This window comes from Peromyscus maniculatus, chromosome 17 (assembly GCF_049852395.1).
Source record: "Peromyscus maniculatus bairdii isolate BWxNUB_F1_BW_parent chromosome 17, HU_Pman_BW_mat_3.1, whole genome shotgun sequence".
Taxonomy (NCBI): Eukaryota; Metazoa; Chordata; class Mammalia; order Rodentia; family Cricetidae; genus Peromyscus; species Peromyscus maniculatus.
Window position 1 is genome coordinate 8,131,398 of NC_134868.1, and position 19,526 is coordinate 8,150,923.

The following is a 19,526-nucleotide window of genomic DNA, read 5'->3' on the forward strand; positions in this document are numbered from 1 at the left end:
CTGACAGGGAAGCCCACACCTCCTCTTCCTCCTCCGGTGTCACCCATAGTTATACTTCTTGGAAGACCCAGGTGTGCCTGACAAATCACAGAGCACTCCAATTAAAAAAGGAAGGAAGAAAAGAAAAACAGTGGAAGTTGGAGACACGCCTTATCTCCACTCCCTCTCCCCACTCTCCCCTAGGGTTTTCATGCTCTAGAAGTTACCAGAGGGAAATCGGGTAGATCACCCTTTTCTGTATTGTATAATTAACTATATGAGTCTTCTTGATTACTCTCATTCCTAATTTCCCCTTACACACACACACACACACACACACACACACACACACACACCACACACACACACACACACACACACACACACCACACACACACGAGAGAGAGAGAGAGAGAGAGAGAGAGAGAGAGAGAGAGAGAGAGAGAGAGAGAGAGAGAGAGAGATCTCCATCTATCACGGTACCTCTACCCAAATAAGCGACTAACAGAGCAGAAATGAAGGAGCCCAAATGAACAAGCAAGGCTGGAAATCGGAGGTCAGTCTGTCCCTCTCATTTGCCCAACATGGGTCCTTCAGATATTAGCATCTCTTCAAGCCACCTGGGGAGCAGCCAACCTGTCTGCTTCTAGTCCATCCCTAATCTGCTACTCAGCATGATTACCTTTCTAAAAGAGCCCAGGAGTTGGGTGATTAAAACTCCGAAATAGGAAAACAAGGTTCAAGTCTTGCAAGGGGAACAACAGCCTAAAAGGGCCGGCACAGGAGATCGAGACAGGGGCACTCCCACTCTGGGGTCCAGTACCCGCGGCAGCCCACTTTTTCCCACGTGGTGGGAAGACGGACAAATTCACCGGGATCCAGAAGGCAGGCGCCCCCACCCCTGCCCAGTGCATCCCATCAGATTACCTAGGAAAACTCCTGGTTCTCCATCCGGACAGAGACTTCAGGATGCTACAGGAAAATGAGGAAGACTACCCGGGTGCAGAGAAGACCAACCAGGGCACCTCCCCCGCCTTTTAAGAGAGTAGGAGGAGAGGGAAACTTAGGTTTCCATCTCGAGCCCCCAACCACAGGGCGCCGGGATGCGCCAACTCTAGGAGTGGTACCCTCTCCTTTGAGGTCTCACATCCATAATGCCCCAGACCTGTCCCACAATCTAGAGCATCCTGCCACCTGCTCCCACTGGGAGCCAAAGCAAAAGGCTGACTCCACGCCCCACTCAGCTCTCACCACGGGATCAGACACCCTCATCCTTCCTCTCTCATACCTCGCCCCATCAATAAGAGATTTCTCAAAAGTCCCTTAAAAACACCGACTTGAAACTTACCTTTTGAAGAATCCGTCTGTTCGCTGGTGTAGAAGCGGGAAGAGTATCACCGGAGGGGAGGAAAGATCCGATGGTATTTCTCCTGCTCAAACCCTAAAGATTGAGGAAGATAGGAAGAGACGCCCCCTTAAAGCCGAACTCCACCTCATCCTGGATCATGTGATGGCACCCCGCGAGGATCACCCAAGGTTTTCCCCGCTGCCTCCTCCCAACACCGCACCTCGGATGCACACCTCGGGGGTGCGTTGCCTAGGAGTTCTGGAAAGAAAGGCAGTTAAACGTAAGCCACACTGTCAGACCCGTACGCACTGAGCCCTCACCCCTCTGGTCCTTGACTCAGAGGAAGGCGCATTTACAAGCCTGTTTAAAGTCAGTGCCACTGCGATTTCCTTTGTCTGCAGGTCAGTGCCATCTTGTGGCGAAGCCCTTCTCTCAGAGTCCAAGCTTACGCCAGAGTCGTCTGGAGGGAGAGGAGGTCATTTACCGGAAGGGGGAAGGATGCACTTCAACGCAAAGCCTCCGCTAATGGGTTTGCTGCGCTGGTGACACTCGGATATTCCGCATGCCAGTACCAAGAAGTTATTTCCTCCAGTTAAGAGAACAAAAAGACCTTTCAAAAGGAAAAGTAGCGGGTCTCGGTTGAGAGCCTTTGAGCCTTTTTTCTCCCTCACTGAGAAAATGCGTTTGAGTCAGTTTTGTTCCTGATGACTAGTTGCCTTTTTAGGGAAGAGGGGACACGGAGCCCGATGAAGCCAGCATTTTCCCGGTGGTCAGAAAGAGTCAATGCAATTTCCCTGGTGATTTATCTGATAAGATAAGGAACGTTGTGGGTGTGCTCAGAGGATATGGCCCTTGCAAGCCCTTCATGGTGTTTGGTGGTTCAGGCTAATTACTGGACACACTGATCTCATATTTCACGTGGTTTTATTTCACTTTGAAAAGTCAAGGCTGAGTAATGCACTCACATAAACACACACACACACACACACACACACACACACACACACACACACACACAAACATACACATGAACACATGATTTACTGATCTAGGAATTAGAACTTATTTCAATTCAAACTGTTAAGAAATACAAAAAACCTTCCCAATATATGGGTGTTGCCTAGGATGCAGCTAATTTCATTACAAAATAACCACGATTATTTGACATTAAAGTTAAAACACATCAAATAAAATCCCACGAAATGAAATCACATGCAACTTACACTGGTTAATTTCATTTTTGAAGGGTTAGCTCTAATAAAGCTTATTTAATTATTAATGCAAACTTGTTTGTGCACAATCTTTGGGACTTATCTAAAATATTTTTCACTGGGTATATTTTTCCATGGCTGGAAGAGGGCTATGATCGGATTTAAAATCTACCATGTTTGTAGGACAGTAGATATGCATATACATTAAAGTACTCCAATGATGGAACATCATGGATGGTTCCTACTTCCATCAGGATGGAAATAGGAACAGTGCAGGAAGTATGCTTCCTTTGAAGTGCAGTGTGAGCCTCATTTGTGCTCGTGTTTCTACTCCTCCTCTGTGTGCTCTGCTCCTCTAAGTCACACCGATCTTAGGAGTTTTTCTATGGTTTTGATCATCACACCAGCTAGTTCTAGACAGCCATGAGAGCAACGGGTGAGATGGATGGTTCCCTTCTTTACCAAGAATGTGTTCTCCCAGGATATCATTTATGCCAGGAACTGTTTTGGATCTGAGAAGATAATTTAGATTTGGGTACTTTCGTGTTTTCCAAGAATATTAATAAAGTTTCTCTAAAAGGTCTGTATTAATATGGTCATTGAAGTTTATTGCTTTGTTACCTTCATTTCTATGAAATGTCCCCTTAAAGCACACGTACAAAGCTGGGTCCCTGAGATATTGACCTCACAAATCAACCTTTGAAAGATCATTGGTCTCGAAAGATTTTTATGACAAATCTTGTGTATAAAGTTTGGAAATGCCCATCAACAGCATACTTATATAACTTTAGAAACACCCTTTATTATTAAAGGCCATCTCCAGGGCACAAGCCAGAGGGATTGCAAACAAGTTACAAGAGGCAAAACAATTGGAATTCCTCTGAAGATAGATGCTAAATTGTAAGGTGGTTCCTTCTCCTTTTCTATTTTGAGACAGGGTCTGTGTAGCCCAGGCTGGTTTCAGACTCAATATGTAGCCAAGGATACTCTTGAATTTCTGACCCCCCTGCCCCTCCACCCTGAGCACTGTTATCACAGCTCTATGCTATTATCCCTGGTTTGTGTGGTGCTGGGAATTGAAGCCAAGGCTTCGCACATGCTGCGGAAGCACTCACTCCAACTGAGCTGTGCCTCCTGCCCTCTTTTCCTATTCCCAAACCAACAACCAGCTGTCAGCTTCCTTATTTGGGATTAATAGATAAAAAATACCACCTTTGCCAGGGAGACATAATTCTGTTTATTTCCTTCTGAAATTTTGTAGCAGACTGACTTAATACTCTTGGCTAAGATAATGACCCATTCTAACGCTCTCTTGGACAGCAGTTTCTCCCTGTCATATAAACTGAAAGATAAATTTTACTCATCAAATCTAAGTAAATATTAGTTTTATCATTTAGAAAATGCAGCATTTTAACAGCCTAGACCAGCTTTAAAATTCCATGACATGGGGCTGGGATAAGTAACTTAGTGGTAAGCTTGCCTAGTATGTGTGATCCCAAGCACTGAAAGTGCATAAGTCATCGTCACCCTGCTAGGTGCCATGGAAGACAACTGTCATCCAAATGTTCGGGAGAATTCCTGAAATGCTGCGAGACCCCGATGCAGCTTCCTTTCCCACATTGATCATTCAGATGAATCTTGACAAGAATTTACTACTCCCTGTGAAAATAAGGCACAGATGAACGACGTTGATGGGAATGTCTGTCCATTGGGCTGGAACTTCCAATGAAATGCGCCGGTGAATCAGTTCATATTGTATGAATTGATTGTGTGTCAAATTTTCCCTTCTGGTATCCACTGAGTGCACAGGTCTGAACAAGGAGACCAAAGAATGCAAGGTGCAGTGTCACTTCATTAAATAGTATTGTAGCTAGGAAAATATAGGGAAAAGTGCCTTCAACAATGTTTTAGATAAAAGTTACAAGCATTAGGATTGAGCCAGGCATGGTGGCATGTGCTTTCAATCCCAACACTCAGGAGGCAGAGGCATGTATATCTGTGAGTTTGCGGCCATCTCTGTAGAGAGGACAGCGAGCGCCATATAGAGAAACCTCATCTTGAAGAGGGAAAAAAGGTTAGGATTTTTAGGAGTCCTAAAAATTCTAAAGTATTAGGTTTTGCTTTTTTTTTTTTTTTTTGTACTTCACATAGTAGATGTAACTAAATACAGTAAAGCTAGGTAGTTTGACTAATTAGTATAGTAAAATAGCCCATACCATCATTTTGTTTATTTCTCTTTTTGAGAAAATTGATTAGCAGAAGCAATAATTAACATTAATTTAGATAAAACATGAGTATGCATGTACCACGGCAAGCAACTAAAACTCTCCTCTGTGAAGATGATATCTGTTCTAATTTCATCTCTGTTCCTGTGATAAACACCATGACCACAGGCAACTTTGGGGAAGGGAGTTAAACTTCTCAGCATATCTTGGGAGGGAGGAGGGAACGCACTCAAGCTGGAACTTGAAGCAGAAACCATGGATGGATGCTGTTTTCTAGCTTACTTGAAAGCTTTATGCTGGCTTTTGTGTATAGTCCAAGACCACATGCCCTGGGAATGGTGTTGCCCACGTGAGGCTGGGCCCTCCTGCATCAGCTGACAAGACAATGGCCCACAGGCATGACTGTAGGCTCTTCCCCTCCACTGAAATTCCCTTCTCAGGTGACTCTAGGCTGGGTCAAACTGGACATTAAAGCTAATTAGGACAGTGTCTGTACTAGTCATGTTTATCCTAGCTCACAAAGGTAACTTACCAGAGGAAAGGTTTATTGTGGCTCATAGTTCAGAGAAGCACAGTCCTCCAGAGTAGAGAAAACACGGCAGTGGAGTGGCTTGGTTTGTGGCTCCCCCAGAAAGCAGAGAAAGGGGGATGGTAGTGCTCCGATGGCTGTATCCCTATTTCTTTCTTCCGTGTGGAATCCCAGCCAGTGGGATGGCATCACCCACACTCAGCATGGGCTTTCCTTACTCAATGAATTCCTGCTGGAAACACCTTCAGTAGCTTACACAGGTAGATACTTAGAGAATCGCTTTCAATCTTGTCAGAAGCTCTTAGTTGCCCCAATGTAGCATCAACTCCAATAGCTATATATCTAATTGCTTTAAACATCATCTAAATAAAATAATTTAGCCAATTGATAGCTCATCTATTTTACATGCCCTAGATTAAGCATGCTGACTAATAAAGTACACCAAAACACTGATGCCCTCTGACCTCTCTGAGAACCAGGCTGTCCTGCTGTGCGGCAAGGTCACCTAGTCAGCAACAATTCTGCATTTCTCCTTCTCCTCCAAGAGTCCCTTTGTCTTCCCTTCCTTCTGAGTGGCAGCTCCACCTTGATGTCCCTGGAAGTTCTCTTGCTGAGAAACACAACCCTGCATCCCTCCCAAGAACTACGTAGATAAATCGTGTACCTTCCTTAATCCTATTTCCTCCGTGATTGACTCTGAAGTCACACTAAATGTCCCAAGCTTCCATTTCACTTTTAATACACAGTCATACTCTTTGTCATCAGTCATGTCCTTGTGTGCTCAAATCTCCAACTCTCTATCAGCTGTCCCGGGTCATTATCAGAACCCAAGCACTTCCCTCTCACCCTCTCAAATCCAACTGAGCTCAGATTCTGGTCTTTCTTTTCTTGAAGTGCCTCCCTTAGCTCTGTTTTCGGCATCCATAACTATGCATCACTCTGCTAGACCGTTCTGCCACCATTTCCCCACAAGTGTTCAGTGACATCTCAACTCCAATTGTCAATTGTTCTCAATCTAGATATTTCAGGAAAAGTGTCAATAGGCTTTTCAATAATATTAATTTTCCTGATGTGCACCCCTGCCCCACATACACACACTGGAGTCATCTTGAGCAATCATTCACACTTTTCTGGATGGGACGCTCTCTCCCCTTCACACTATTGGCCCACATCTTACTTGCCCACCCTCTCGGTCTGTCTAACTTAATCATCCTGGGAACTTCAGTTGAAGCCTCATCTCATCTCTACATCTTCACCCCTTCTCAAAGCTGACTTTGCATCTTTAGATACATTCTTAGAGCACACTAGGGTTGCTTCCAATGCAGACCTTACATTAATTGCACAGATTTACACGTACACTGTGATGTCTCTGAGATAGTGATTTTTGTCCCCATCTCTTCAAGCTTAGAGCAGGGAGTAATACCCGGTAGGTCCCCCGATACAGAAAGTGTGTTGATTCTGTTTTTCCCAATATGTATAAGCTTGAATGATGGATGCTACTGCCTTTGAAAATGCTTATGATGTCTGCTAGGTGAAATGTCTCACAGCTTTTTCTGCCCACTGTATGACCCACTTTAAAAAGCTGAAATACCAGCAAGAATGGTGAGTAAGAATGCAGTGTGGTAACACACTTTTTGGGAGAGTACGTGATTCAACCATGCTAACTTTTGCTTCTGGGCTGACACTTTGAACACTTCTCCAAACATTCTTTTTAAAGAGAATTCAAAACAAACCAACACACGAAACAAAACAAAAACCCACACAAATAGTTTCCCTTTCATTCCTCTTAAATATAGTAGAGCTATATTTAGACTTCAAACTAGATTTAAAATACTAACCATTGAAAATTTAGACAGCAAATGGAAAAACTTATTCAGGAAGACCAGTTTGAGAGGATACTAATTAAGAGTATGAGTTTTGCAACAGGAAGAACAGTAACATCTGTATGTGCAGTCACATGATACAATATTATATCTACTGAGGAATCTCTATGCACCATGTATAGATATGCATTGCCACAAAATTTTAAAATAATATAGTAATACACGGGATGATTTGCTGACATGTAAGACTCCCATACTTTCTTGGGAAAAAGAATAAAATGTAGCTATAAATTCTCAGCTGCAGAAAGAATAGAAAATTTTTATCAATATAGTGTCCTGTACCTTTATGCCTTGACTTGCTTTTCTGAAACATAAGGGGAACCAGGATTTGTGCCTACCAATTTCTGAAGATACAAACAAAGCACACATTTCTAAACATGTCTATAATGTGTGCTTATTAAAGGGATGAAGTCATTAGCTATTCGGTGCCTAAAGGGAGCTCCAGATCTGCAAGTTACAACACCTCTCCTTTACAGACTGAGAAAATAAACACTGGAAGATGAGGTTGCTTGTCTCAAGCCACACGGTTAACTTGCTTTTAACATGGCTACAATTCAGATATTCTAAGTGTCTATCTGTAAATACATATGGTATAGGATTATATATTTGTGTGTGTGTGTGTGTGTGTGTGTGTGTGTGTGTGTGTGTGTGTATCACATATATGCATATGTATTTTTAAATGTGGAAAATTAACTTGTAAAGAGGAATTGTAAAGTCTCTCTGGAAGTCAGTCACAGATGTGTCCTTAATAGCTTTAATTTGTTGTTATTAGGAGTCAATTAAATAGTACAGTGAGCCTCCCTAGCCACTCAAGATTGTCACGCAGGATTGTCTTTGAGTTGTTTGACAAAGATGACTACTGCAGGCTAATGTTTTTAAAACATCTTTCATAAAAATAATTGCACTGCTTCACAATACTAGGCTACTAGCTCATTTTAAACCCTAAATATTAAGTTATATACCAGCTATTACTATTCCACAGATGTCGATGCAGAAAAACGCATCATAAAAAGTTGCCCAACCCGTTGAAATTGCCCTTCCCACATCTTTAAGGGTTTCCGACTTGAATGTACCACAGTTTACCATAGAAATGCTGAATCAATAGAGTGAAATTTCAGAGGAATCACAGCTCACCTAGTGAAACGATGTTTTTCTAGCTTACTTACTTCGCAACTCCTGAAACTAATGTATCAGAACCGCACATCAGCAGAGAGCATGTCAAAGCATTTTAGTAACCATCCTCCACAAATGGAAGCTATTATTAAATTGGAGTGACAACCTCACAGAAGCCGCAGACATGTTCCTCAGGAGATGTTACCCTAGGCACGGCTGCTCTCTAATTTGTCTTAGGACTCCCCAGTGATCCATGGCTCTCATCCTTTCAGATAGCCGTCCTTTATAGCTGATAGTGAATCATGGGGACTGGGAATTAGCCAGCTTCATTCTGAAACGTGCATAAAATCCAACTTAATTTCCCAGGTGAGCATTTTTATAAAAATGCCTATAACAGAGGTGGACATTACTGTTTCTGCCCCCAGAAGCGTTACTTCCTCTCTCTCTGAAAGGGAATCCATAAAATAGAAACAAATTTACTCTATTATGTATTATAAATGTAATGATGATTAGTCTCCAGTCCTGTTGGGGACTGGAGGTAAGAGCTCACTTACATTTATGCTTAACTTTTTATATAGCACGAGTCTGAAACGTTCAGTTCTACAATTCTTCCAAACAAAGAATTCTTAATAATTTGGTCCTTCCACACATCCTTAATATCTTATACCAGAAGATGATTTATAGAAAGAGTTCTTGACTCTCTCTCTCTCTCTCTCTCTGTGTATTGTGTAAGGTGTACGCACCTGTGTGCTTGCATGTACATGTTTGTGTAGAGGCCAGAGATTGACTGCAGGCGTCTTCCTCTGCTTCTCTCCACCTTAGTTGTTGAGACAGGGTCTGCCATTGAACCCGGAGTCCACTGTTTCAGCTATGCTGACTGCCAGTGAGGTCCCAGGATCCTCGTCTTCTTATACGTGCCTATGGCATGCTCAGTTTTAACGTGGCTGCTGAGGATCCAACCTCTGGTTGTCATGGGTGCACAGCAAGCCCTTTATCACTGACCCTTTCTTTTAAGGCTTGAGTGTTTATGGACATCCTGGGAAGGAAGGCAGGTAAGTTCAGAGTCATCTCAATTCCACACGAGCCTTTGTTTTTGATACACTAATATCATCAAAAAAAGAAAAACAACAGTGTGGAAAAGGAAAGCTTCTTGTATTTTTAAACATGGGATAGGCAGGAGCATGTAGCACAACCTGCTGTTTTGGAAGACATCCACAAAGGGTGTCACTAAGAAGCTGTTTGAAAATCACAAACGTGCATTTGGAGGGCGTGTGTCAGACTGTGCAAGGGAGGGGAGAATAGAGATTTATCTGGCAACACATAGTATGTAACTGTGCATCAGCTGGCATTGAGAAAGCCTCGGAACAAGTCCTTGTTTGCTAAGCCCTTGCTTCCAAAAAGGAATTCTTCTTAACATCATCCCTCCTCCCTTCCCTCACTGCAGGATCACAGGGCCTGCTCAGGTACCTGCTGTGTTCAGCTACTAGGATGAATACAGTGTTTCTGAAATGGAGCTCCAAAGAATCAGATCATATTGTTTTGAAGTTCTTGGATCACTTGGGCTTATGGAATGGCATGCTCAAGTACTGAATGTTAACTCAGCAGAAACAGGCCAAGATCCTCTGACCTCTGAGGAACAGCTAGCAATTGCTGCCCCAGGGGTTAGACTAGCATACAGCATTATTCCCAAGGGATAAAAGGCATCTTCAGTTGACACAGGCCTTCAGGTCTACAGCCCTGCCAACAGCCGCTAGTGCTGTAGATTGTCATGATAGTGCAGGAAACACAGTGTTGTTACGGCAGGCTACATCCTGAGACATACAGCACCACCACCACTGCAGAGAAAGAAGCCGAAAGTTATTTGCCAACTGGTGATTGGCCAAATACTAAGACAACTCTGGCTAAAAGGATACAGATCTGACAACCTTAAAAATGAAAATCAAGCTTTGGTACAGCAGGACAGACAGGGTTTTATTTGTCTGTTCCTATTTGTTTATTTTTTATGTTGTCTTTACATTTCTGTAAAGACAACAATCACACACACACACACACACACACACACACACACACTTCTTTTTGTTACAGAAAACTCTAGAAAAGGGTTGATCCACTCCCCACCCCCACTTCCCAGCTTCCCCAGCTCCATGTCCCTTGATCCCACCTACACTACTATCCCTTAGAGTAGGAGTTGGTCACCCCATTGTCTTTTTTTAATGGTGCACCAAAGCGTTTAGGTCAGCTTCCCACCTAGACTTCTTCATGTCAGAGAGGAAAGAAAGCGATGTTCTGTTTGGAGATGTTCTGTTTGAAATTTGCGTTGTCCCCCTGACCCCCACCCCCCGAAGAAAACCTGGCCTTGAAGGTTTTTCTCACAAAAGCTCTCAGGAAAAAAAAAAAAAAAAAATCCCGCTCCCACACAGCTCACTATGGAGCTGAGGACAGAACTGGCCGACATCTGTGGGACCCCTAAGTTAACTCCTGGAACCAGAACACAGGGTGGCGGGACTTATCCTGAAACCCAAGAACTGCCGCCTGGGGCCTCCAAACAGAAGACACGGACTGGGATGTCCCCCAAACCGGGTTCAGGGGGCCTGGAGCAGGCGATCTTGAGCCGGGTCTCCGGGGTCTCGGGGACTGTCACGTGTTCCCGAGGCGCTTCTAAAACCCTGGCGGCTCGGTGCCCCTCCTTCCCACTGCCGCCTCCAGGTCCTGCTCCTGCCGCCGCCGCCGCCTCCGCTGCGAGCAGAAGCGACCGCGCTCCGCTGCGTACCCCGGAGTCCAGGCACCCACGGCGGCCGGGGCATCCCGAGGTACCCACTCCAGGCCTCGCCTGCCCCTATCCGAAGCCCAAGTCCCTGTCCTGGGTCTTGGCGCATCTTGCGGTTTCCAAGAGGGTGGGGAGCGGACCTGGAGGTAGCGCGTTTGGGAAAGGGGATGGAGGTGGAGAAACCGCAATTGTCAGGCGGGAAGGGAGAGCGAGGGAACCGGTAGCAGCTGAATCCTTCCTTGCATGGCAGGTCCCTCCGGTGCCAAACTCGCCGTGGAGCGGGCTTCTGCCAGACCTTAGCTGGTCCTGCCGGAGGGGTCCCGAGGATGGGGAGGAGGGATAGACGAAGCGCTGTCCCCGGCTGGGGGGAGCCAGGGGTGCAACCTGGTGGGCGTCTGAGGTGAGGGAACCACAGCCCACGGGGTACTCAGGCTGGTTGTCAGCCCTAGCCGAGCTCAGGCGGTGCCTAGGACGCAGTCTATCGGTTCCTTGGGCGATCCAGCTGCCTCCTTGTCCCACAGCTGGGCACACACCGGGAGACAGCTGTGCACTTAGGTTTGCAAGGTGGCCTATAAGTCAACTGCGAGCAGGAAATAGCTATCCACACACCTGAGTTCCAGAAAAGGGAATTCTTACTCGTATGTTTACAGACCTGTAGTTTAGCAATTCAAAGACCATCTTGTTAGATGGAAGTCAAAAAAAAAAAATAAAAGGCTTTTCCATAATCTGTGACTGCAGCCTAAGACTGAATGCATTTCAAATTCCAGATGGCTCAAGGAGCGTGAGACTGTACTGTTAACAAAGAGTCTAGAATGGGTAGAAGGTTCTGGGCACTTGCATGTTTTTTAGCTGAACAGCACTGTGTTTACTTGTCCAGGGCCAATTTTTGCAGGATTTTGCCTTGCAGAACAACACACCACCAGAGTACGTGGAGACATGGAATTCTGCCATCTCTTTAAGGCCACAGCAAACAGGCAGTTGATATTTTATCACGAGAGGAGAACTATGTATATTTAATATTTCTGCAGGTTTGATATCTTGTGCAAGAAGAATGATATGCATTTTTACTAAGCAGGGAATTATCCTAACAGAAACCTTTCTTACGTGTGCAGATCGGTCTCTCTGTATCCTCTGGCTCACTGTAGTCTCTCCTCTCACTACTTTAAGAACTTACTTACCTACTTTCTCAAAACCCTTAAGGTTTATTCTCACTTCGCTTGTGTCACACGCAGACCAATTTTTAAGAAAATTGCAATAAACCCTCACAAAGACACTACTTTTTAAAGTCACCACAGTTGGATGAACAGCCTGCCTCCATTGTGTTACTCCTGGAACTGAACTTCAGCATTTCAGGTGGAAATCGTGGTGGCGAGAAAGCGTGCCATGTCCAAAAGAGAACAGGGTAGAGAAATGCGTGGGAATGAGGAACTCATGTGATCTGAAACATTCTTCTTCCTGCAATAATATTTCTTTGTGTACTTGTTAAAGCGCCCCATCTTCATGTCTTCTAATCTAAGATGAATTAAGAATCTCTCTGACGCTGCTTTAGTCATCTGTAGTATTGAAGCTTCATAAAACTGTCCTGCAAGGAGTTGATTATTACACTGCTGAACAGCAGCGGATTAGATTGAGATTTCTATGACTCATTGGTTTGTTGTTTTTCAAAAAAACAAAACAAAACAAAAAAAAAAAACAGGAGAAAGTACAGGGGTAAGTGTAAGCAAGGAGATCTTTTGATTTGTTATGTATCTGTTTGTTTTGATTCCAAAGTAACTCCTCTACTCCACACTTTCAGCTGGGAAATGGATGACTTATATCTAATGCCTAATGGTTAAACTGTCCTCTAATATAAGGAGGCAGTTTTAAAGAAACCAATTAAAGTGTCCTCCTACATATGCTGCAGTATCTATAATTTAGTTGTGAGAAGTCACTCAAGGGAGCAAAGATTTGCAGAAGGTACCTCTTGTTCAGAGCACCTTAGTGTCATGTGTGTGGATGTGCTTGTGTGATGGGTAGATGGTATGGCCATCTTCATGCTCAGAACAGCGTACTGAGCATATCAGGTGTCCAGTAAAGACTTGCTTAACGTGCTTAACGGCATGGAGTAACATTTTACTCAGATAGTCTTTAAAGTGGCCTCCATTTTAAAATTATCTTTGGTATCTACTTAAAATAAGGAAATAATTTAGGAAAGAAATACTATTGTCTATTTTTCTCCAGTGTCCAATGACTACTTCAGAGGATATTTCTTTGATCTGCTAAGAAACAAGTAATTTTTTGCTATTTAATAAATGCACAGCAGTTCTCACATATTTAAAACAGAGATGTTTTAGTAAAAACTGTGCAGTCTGATATATACCTTCACTTAACTAAAAAGAATTGTAACCTTTTGGGTAGTTTTAGTTTCCTGTTGGTATGTGTCTTTATCAGTGAAGATACTGCATTTGAGTAGTTGAAGCGCTAAACTATCACTGTTGTCTTTATAGATATCTCATTTCAGGCTATTAAAACTCCTGATTCCAGTGGATGTATATACATATGTATATATGTGCATATATATACATACACACATAGCTATGCAAACACATAGCCATACTGTGTCCTGAGAATCCTCAGAGCCATTAATTTCTGTTATTTTAAATCTGGTAACATTAAGCTACCTTTCTTTTTTTTTTTTCCAGACAGGGTTTCTCTGTGTAGCTTTGCGCCTTTCCTGGAACTCACTTGATAGCCCAGGATGGCCTCAAACTCACAAAGATCTGCCTGCCTCTGCCTCCCAAGTGCTGGGATTAAAGGCATGCCACCACTGCCCAGCTTAAGCTACCTTTCTAAAATGATTAGTAGCAAATATTTACTTAGCATCCAACATGCTTCTCACTATCGGTAAAATAACAAATACCTTCCCTATCTCTAATCTAATCCAATCCTATCCAATCCAATCTAATCTAATTTAATCTAATCTAATATCAAGAGATAGCACCTCATGTTTTGGAGATAATGCAACTTTTGGCCTCAAACTATCTATGTGTATAGGCATACATGTGTGTTTGTGCTGGAGCCTGAACCCTGGGCTTCACACATGCTAGACAAGCAAGCATTCTGCAAATGGACTACAGCCTCAGCTCTTCAAAACCATATTTTTTATTGCAGAAAAAAGCTACATTTCTTTATTCTCTAAAAAAATTGACAGCAATTTTATTCTGAATGTTACATAGCAAGAAAGCACAAAGCCATTGTAGATGTCTCTGTCCCATTTTGTTCCTTATCCTTGCTTTGGTCATAGAAGAAAAATCCAATTAGTGACTACTGACCTACCACAAATTTAAGAGAAAAGGGTTGGTTCAAAAAAAGTGAGTCAAAAGTACAGACAGGCAGGAGTATTGTTATAAACAGCCCGTGCACATCCCAAGTATAAATAGGATCATGAACAAGCTACAAAGGACCCAGCGGTCACCAGAACTCAGGAAATGGGGTTGAAGCATCAGTCAAGGCCGCTTTCATTAGACACACCCTGACTTCCCCACAGCATTTGCTGGAAGGTTATTGTCTAGTCATCTGGTGAGTGGGATGATTCAGAAGACCATGTGAGTCACTCTTGCACCAGCTACCTCTTTCTCTTTAGTCAGAACCAATGGAAATAAATGGTTAGGGTCTAAGGACAAATGAACACTGTCTGGAGCTTTTGGTTTAATTTATCTTTGGAGGGGTGTGGTTGGTTTCAGAAAGTTATTCCTGCAGCGAGGAGTCAGTGGTAAAAGTTCATAAAGACAACTTTTCTTATACAATAATAACTAGGTGAATTTTGCTGTGAATGAAAACAAGTTAGTCATAAATTAAAATGATTATCTGTCAATAAAAGCATCCCTAGTTTGGAAATGTATTGAATCTAGACCCGTAGGTCCATCGTAAATTGAAGAGAATGTTGCTTACTACTATTTTAGTAATTTTCATTTACAACTGCAGAAATAAGTAGGTAAATGTATGTTGTTATATAATGAAAGTCTTTCTTAACTGTGTGTGAGTGTATATCTATCATCTATCTGTCTATCATCTATCAATCATCTATATATTAATGTATTATCTGTATGTCTCTTTCTATTTATCTATCTATATATCTACCTACCTACCTACCTATATCTATCTATCTATCTATCTATCTATCTATCTATCTATCTATCTATCTATCTATCTATCTATCTATCATCTATCTATCTATAGTTCTATAGCAATATATATTTAACAGAGTTAATTAACTATTGCTGTATTGAGTTTTCACTAGGAAATTGATGTTTGAAAACAGAAAGTACCCTTGGACATGTTATCATGTCCATACTCCCAGTACTTTAAAAGCTAAAGCAGGATAGTGGGATGCTTAAGACCAGTGTGGGCAATATAGTGAAAGCCTGTCTCAAAAAAGTTCTCAGTTATTTTTAAAAAGAATTGTTTTCCTTTTGCTAATGTATTAGATGTATTTTGCTGATGTATTGTTACTTATCACTACACTGAGCAGTATCAATATCTCTAATCTATGGAGATGAAGGGGTATGGAGCAGAGTACGATTGTCACTTTCGTTTGATACAAAAATCGTATGAGGTCTCATTAGTTTCACTTCTACATTTAAAATTAAAATATTTTTTTTCTGGAGACAATATAAATTCATGGGATCTTTCTCGAGCTGACATTTATAAGTAGTTTTTAGATTAAAAAACAAATAAGCCATCTGCTTTCCAATAGCACAGCTGGTCAGCCCATGGTTCAAATTCATAAGACGAAGAACTAGCCCTGAGTTACTCTGTTAGCTTCTCAAGCCTTTAATGAGTGAATGTTGTATACACTTAGGTTCTGGGATAATGCTGTATAGGTGAGGAGCTTAAATGTGAACACTGCACGAACTAGATCACGTTTTGATCACTAGATTTTTTTTATCTGAAGATTTTTATCCACTCATAAATATTTGACACCCAGTGATCAAGTTACGGTGGCATGTGTTGTGGTGGGTAGCACAAAGAGCAAGGGGCAGCTTGTACCTTCCATTACTTAGCAGCAAATGCAGTGAACTAGAGGCATTGTGATGGCTACAGGAAGCAGACTGCAACACCAGTGTCAGATAGCTGTAACCTCGCTGTCATGGGCATTCTAAAGAGAGCACATACAACTTAGCAGGAAGGGGACACTTTAGGACAGGTGACTTAATATTTTTATTAGCATGCAGTAACTAATCATAGCAACAAGTTTCATTATAACATTTTCTCACATGTACATAACACATTTTGATCACGTTACCCCCGGCACCTTCACTTGCCCCTCTCCTTTTTCTCAGGTACCCCATTCCAGTTTCCAGTCTCCTGCGGGGTGTGTGTGTGTGTGTGTGTGTGTGTGTGTGTGTCCCGGTAAGTTTTCAAAGGCATGAGAGAAGATTTGCACACAGGAGAAGGGCCATCTTGCCAATGGCTACACCTCTCCCATTAACTGCTTATAAATCCTGGGGTAGGGGTGGGGGTCGCACAAACCTCTCATCCTTCTTCAGCAGGGCGTGGACGGGCCCATTCTTGTACAGAAATTGTGCAGGTAATCACAGCTGCTAACAGTTCAAGAGAGCAACAACCATGCCATGCTCTGATGTCAGCTCTCCACACCACTCCCCCCCTGACTCTGGCTCTGATGTTCCTTCTGACCCTTCTCCTACAATATTCCCTGAGACTTAGAGAGAGTCACATAGCTGCAGGATGGTGACTTGGAGGGTTGATCTCAATAAGAAAGAAAAGAATTTTAAAAGGTAAGATTAGAGGCTAATAGACTTTCAGCATCTCGACTAGAGAATAAATAGTAAATTAGGCTATTATAAATTACATATCTTGAAATTTTCCTCTGCATTGTTCTTTTCCATTTTTTCTTATATTTTTTTCTGAAATAAATTTGAAAAACCAAGTCTGACTTGAGCGGAAGTTGACAGGGTGTGAAACTGGTGATAGGTTTAGGTTTCCTGTCATTATGATTGCTGAATTTGTACCAAATTTAGAACCAAATAAAGGGTCCTTTATGATCTTAGAGGTTTGTTAGGGAATGAGGGCAAGCTATAGAATTCAGGTTTTTTTTTTTTTTTTAGTATGTTGAAGTTATAGTAATGTGTGATTTTACTTCAACCTGCTAATGGAAGTGGTCTTATTCTAAGCAGGACTCCAATATGGATTTTGAACTCGAAGAGCATTTTAACAAGACAATTGTCAAAAAGAACAATACTGCAGCTGCTCAGAACGCTGCCTTTCCTGTCTGGGATGACTACAGAGGTACAGAGAACAATACTGTGGCTGCTCGGAATGCTGCCTTTCCTGTCTGGGATGACTACAGAGGCAGCGTAGATGATTTACAATACTTTCTGATTGGGCTCTATACATTTGTAAGTCTTCTTGGCTTTATGGGAAATCTGCTGATTTTAATGGCGGTTATGAAAAAGCGCAATCAGAAGACGACAGTGAACTTTCTCATAGGTAACCTGGCCTTCTCCGATATCTTGGTAGTGCTTTTTTGCTCGCCTTTCACACTGACCTCTGTCTTGCTGGATCAGTGGATGTTCGGCAAGGCCATGTGCCATATTATGCCTTTCCTTCAGTGTGTGTCAGTTCTGGTTTCAACTTTGATCTTAATATCAATTGCCATTGTCAGGTACCATATGATAAAGCATCCCATATCTAACAATTTAACAGCAAACCACGGCTACTTTCTGATCGCTACTGTCTGGACCCTGGGCTTTGCCATCTGCTCTCCCCTCCCGGTGTTTCACAGCCTGGTGGAACTTAAGGAAACCTTTGGCTCAGCATTGCTGAGCAGCAAGTATCTGTGTGTTGAGTCATGGCCTTCGGATTCATACAGAATTGCTTTCACAATCTCTTTATTGTTAGTTCAGTATATTCTGCCTTTGGTTTGTTTGACGGTAAGTCACACTAGCGTCTGCAGGAGTATAAGCTGTGGATTGTCCCACAAGGAAAACAGACTGGAGGAAAATGAGATGATCAACTTAACTCTTCATCCATCCAAGAAGAGTGGGAACCAGGCAAAACCCCCCAGCAGCCAGAAGTGGAGTTACTCGTTCATCAGAAAGCACAGGAGGCGGTACAGCAAGAAGACAGCCTGTGTCTTACCGGCTCCACTAGGACATTCCCAGGAGAAGCGTCCAACAGTTCCAGCAAACCTGGCCTCCTTCAGAAGTCAGCTCTCTTCATCCAGTAAGGTCATTCCAGGGGTCCCGACCTGCTTTGAGGTGAAGCCTGAAGAAAACTCAGATGCTCGCGAGATGAGAGTCAAGCGCTCCATCACCAGGATCAAAAAGAGATCTCGGAGTGTTTTCTACAGACTGACCATCCTGATACTCGTGTTTGCTGTGAGTTGGATGCCACTCCACCTTTTCCACGTGGTGACGGATTTCAATGACAACCTTATCTCCAACAGACATTTCAAGCTGGTGTACTGCATTTGTCACTTGTTAGGCATGATGTCCTGCTGTCTTAACCCGATCCTATATGGATTTCTTAATAATGGGATCAAAGCAGACTTGAGAGCCCTGATCCACTGCCTACACATGTCATGATTCTCATCGTTTACCGAGGGAAGGAGAAAGGTTGAAATCGTCTAAAATACATCTGTGCTAAGGATGTATGTATACATTTAATTTACGTGAAAGTCTTCTGGATCTTGATGCCAATTCATAATGTATGTAAGATAATTTTAATGTTGTAATATGGTTAATTCAGTTAGTTGTACAGAGTCAATGTCAATCTAGTCTGTAACATCATGTTTTAAAGTAGTTATATTAACTTCCATTTCATGTCATTGGTGATAAATGGGTAGTACTTTTTGTTTATTGTAAAAGTTATAGATAATTAAATTGATCTTTTGTACAAAGATGTAAGAAGCAAAAAGGTTCTTACAAGAAAGAGTATTTAACTATAGATTTAAGGAATTTCTATTATCTAGCTATCTTCATTTCTATTTCATGGGCTTCTTAATCATTTTTTGTAAAAGTACACAAATATTTAATATGCCCCCAAAGTCTGAACTATATTATAGATATATGCTTAAATCACGATTATAAATTTACAGAAGAATGATTCTCTCCTGTTACTGAAGATTGGAAAAATTGTCAGTTTAACCTGGCTGTCCTACTATGAATAAATAATTATCAAATACAAATAGATTTTAAATCTTGTTTAGATTAATATCACATTAAACACTGTCAAATAAAGGTTGTTTTCAAGTAAATAACAGGTTTCATTTCTGTGTTGTGTGTGTGTTAGGTATCATGTTGTCTTGCTAAAGTGAAGGCAAACTTGTCTATTTGACATGTTTCTTCACTGGAGCTCATTCGCTCTTACTGTTATTTGTTTGGTTGGCTTTGTTTGTGGAACTGGGGGTGGAGCTGAAGGCCTTCTGCATGCCAGCGAGTGCTCTGTCTCTGCTTCTAGCCCCCAGCCAT

At 42.3% G+C, this 19,526-nt stretch overlaps 1 protein-coding gene and 1 long non-coding RNA gene across 2 annotated transcripts; both read left to right on the plus strand.

Moving 5' to 3' along the window:
* The first annotated feature begins 1,473 nt into the window (after positions 1-1,473).
* LOC143269015 (uncharacterized) lies at positions 1,474-2,606 on the plus strand. Its single transcript, XR_013045274.1, has 2 exons — positions 1,474-1,607; positions 1,729-2,606. It is a non-coding gene; the product is annotated as an uncharacterized LOC143269015 (long non-coding RNA).
* An 8,371-nt stretch (positions 2,607-10,977) lies between these two features.
* Npy5r (neuropeptide Y receptor Y5) lies at positions 10,978-19,299 on the plus strand. The gene is made up of 2 exons (XM_006987555.4): positions 10,978-11,098; positions 17,232-19,299. Exon 2 carries the CDS (start codon positions 17,241-17,243, stop codon positions 18,639-18,641), a length of 1,401 nt encoding a protein of 466 aa, XP_006987617.3. The 5' UTR covers positions 10,978-11,098; positions 17,232-17,240; the 3' UTR covers positions 18,642-19,299.
* The last annotated feature ends 227 nt before the right edge of the window (positions 19,300-19,526 follow it).